This window comes from Babylonia areolata, chromosome 6, assembly GCF_041734735.1.
Source record: "Babylonia areolata isolate BAREFJ2019XMU chromosome 6, ASM4173473v1, whole genome shotgun sequence".
NCBI lineage: Eukaryota > Metazoa > Mollusca > Gastropoda > Neogastropoda > Buccinidae > Babylonia > Babylonia areolata.
The window spans coordinates 39,934,869-39,937,702 of NC_134881.1; the positions used below are offsets into that span (position 1 = coordinate 39,934,869).

General features: G+C 43.4%; 1 protein-coding gene across 1 annotated transcript; it reads left to right on the forward strand.

Moving 5' to 3' along the window:
- Positions 1-36: 36 nt before the first annotated feature.
- On the forward strand, positions 37-1,113 carry LOC143283522 (uncharacterized). The gene has a single exon (XM_076589767.1). The coding sequence runs from the start codon at positions 37-39 to the stop codon at positions 1,111-1,113; it is 1,077 nt and encodes a 358-aa protein (XP_076445882.1).
- Positions 1,114-2,834: the final 1,721 nt, after the last annotated feature.

Genomic DNA, 2,834 nt, shown 5'->3' on the forward strand with positions numbered 1-2,834 from the left:
ATCTGGGATCCTCAGAATAAAACTGGAAAAGACCCAATGAACGAATCAAAGTGTCTGGTGGTGAACCTCTCCAATTTCCAGTTTCACGACGAAAGCAAAGACGTGATGAGCGCCCAAGTGAGCAACTTCTTCGCTAACTTGATCCGTGGTGTCGTTATCCCTACTCTCTTCTTCATCGGCTTTCCCAGCAACATGGTCAACATGGTGGTGTTCTTCAGGCACGGCCTGAAGCAACGGATCAACCTGTGTCTCTTCTGTCTGTCTGCACTGGACTTGTTCTACGTCATTGTCGTGTTCTTGGTATACGCGGAGAAACTCGGAGACAAAACAGAGTTCGCCACCACTTCTTACAGGACTGTCAGTCGAATAACGGAGAAAGTCGTCAACAATCGAATGTTTGGTCTGTACAGTAGTTTTGGGTTCTCTTCACAGTTCGTTTCCGCCGTTATTGCTGGGGAGAGGTGTCTGTGTGTGGTCTTTCCTTTACGATTCAGTCACATGCTGAAAATGAAAACTTTCAGCATCATTCTGCTGCTTGGTGTTCTTCTTATCTTCGCGTGCCGGTTTGTAGTGGCGATGAAATACCACGCGGTATGTGTGGCGGATATCATGACCGGACAGACCTATCTCTACGTCATCAGCAGTGAGTTCTACAAGGCCAACCAACAGCTGGTCAACGTCCTGGACGGGCTGGTGTTCAGTCTGGGTATCAACACCATCCTGCTCATCTTCGTCACCATCACAACAGTCATCACTGCCGTCCACCTTGAAAGGAGTACAAAGTTCCAGAAAAACTCCTCCTCCTCCTCCTCCTCTGCCACCACCCCCCTGTCAGCCCGCAACGTGGCTGTGACCAGGATGCTCATCTACCTGTCCCTGCAGTACATCGTTTTCACCACCCCCAGCATTATCCTCCGAATATCTCTCGTCTTCCTACCTGCTCTCAGCACCACTGGGGACTGGGCCAACCTGTTCTTCTTCCTCCTGGTCATCACGGAGGTTTGTGGCATTTTCAGTTCCTCGCTCAACTTTCTCATCTATTACTTCTTTGGCTCCAAGTACCGCGCGACTGTGCTGGCAATGTTCTGCGGCTTCAGGAAGCGTGGAAAATGAACGTTAGAAGAGGTGGGCAATTCATAATAAAAATAACAATAAAAATAATAATAATAATAATAATAATAACAATAACTGGACATTTATCAGCACTTTCCTCATTGCACAAACCGCTTTACATTCCACACACACGCGCACATACGAAACACACTCAGTCCTCAACTCACAATCATGAACAATAAACATAATATATGCGCATACAACCTCGTACATACAAAACACACATACATCAATACATCCATGCATACATACATAAATCCGTCCATCCATCCATACATACACACATACATTCAACGCACACACAATACAGCGTTACAAATATACCAATACAATCAACTAACTACTTTCATGTATGAGAGGGGGTCTAGAGGAAATGCTGCTGGAAGAGAAAAGTCTTGAGATTAGATTTACAGGAAGGCAGTGAGGGGCTGCGATGGACGTGGTGAGGCAAAGAGTTCCATATTTGAACAGCAGATGATGAAAGGGCTCGACTACCGTGCTTTTCTCTTTTGTAGTTTGGGACACGGGAGCTTCTTTCAAGTTGTTACCACTTGCTGTGGGAGGGTGGAGGGGTTGGGGGGGGGGTTGCTAGGGAAAGCAAACAGGACTGTGTCAGGAAATGGAACAACATGAAGCAGTAATGTATGTGTTGTTGTCACACTGCTGTTCGCAGGATGAACCTCACCCCCACCCATGCTGCATGTGTTGATTCGGATATAGATGCTATTTTAGAATCAAGAACAACGACTGAAAGAGCAACAACAACAATAGTAAAAATAATAATAATTAATTTTTATATAGCGCTATAATGCAAGCATAAGCAAGCTCTAAATGCTTTACAATCCAGTACCTAAAGCGAAACAAGAAAGCATATAAAACGTAGTAGAAACATAAAGCAAAATCATTATTTTTTTTTTTTAAATTTTAAAAACACAATGCATAAAACTCACAAAGTAGCATACTATCAATACTACAACTGTTACACTCTAACACACACTAACACCCACGCACAGACACACACATGATTAACTCACTCAGTAGGGCCAGTCCTCTCTTCTCCTCTACACAGACCCCTCGGATGTCCAGTGGGTGTCTGAATGACCCAACTTTTAGCTTCCGTCGTCAGAATTGTGGTATTCTTTGTCAACATTCACCTCTTCAGTATAAGAGCCTTCCGCTTGCAATATTTTGATGATGGTAATTGGGGTGAAACGCTGTTAGCGTCGTCTCTTTCGCCGTTCGTATGGAGAGAGTTAAACGGCTGAGATGACAGCAATTTTCACTTAAAATACATACATACATGTAAAAAGGAACATAATTGTAATCTGCGTGCCACAGATAAGAACAATCAGTCATCGTCACCATGGTAAATAGAAGAAGAAGTAGAACAAGAAAGCTAGAAGGAAGGAAGGAAAGGAAAAGAGGAAAGAAGGAAGGAAAGGAAAAGAGGAAAGAAAGAAGAAAGGAAGGAAGGAAGGAAGGAAAGGAAAAGAGGAAAGAAAGAAGAAAGGAAGGAAGGAAGGAAGGAAAGGAAAAGAGGAAAGAAAGAAGGAAGGAAGGAAAGGAAAAGAGGAAAGAAAGAAGAAAGGAAGGAAGGAAGCAAGAAAGAAAGAAGCAAGCTTAGTACCTTCATCAGCAACTCTACTCTCAATAGAAAACTGAAATAGATAGGATAAACTCGTGACACAAGTTGCGCATAAGAGAGGGGAAGCAAAACAAAA

Excerpts from the sequence above, each read along its gene's own strand:
- LOC143283522 (XM_076589767.1), top strand. The coding sequence starts at position 37 with ATGAACGAATCAAAGTGTCTGGTGGTGAACCTCTCCAATTTCCAGTTT.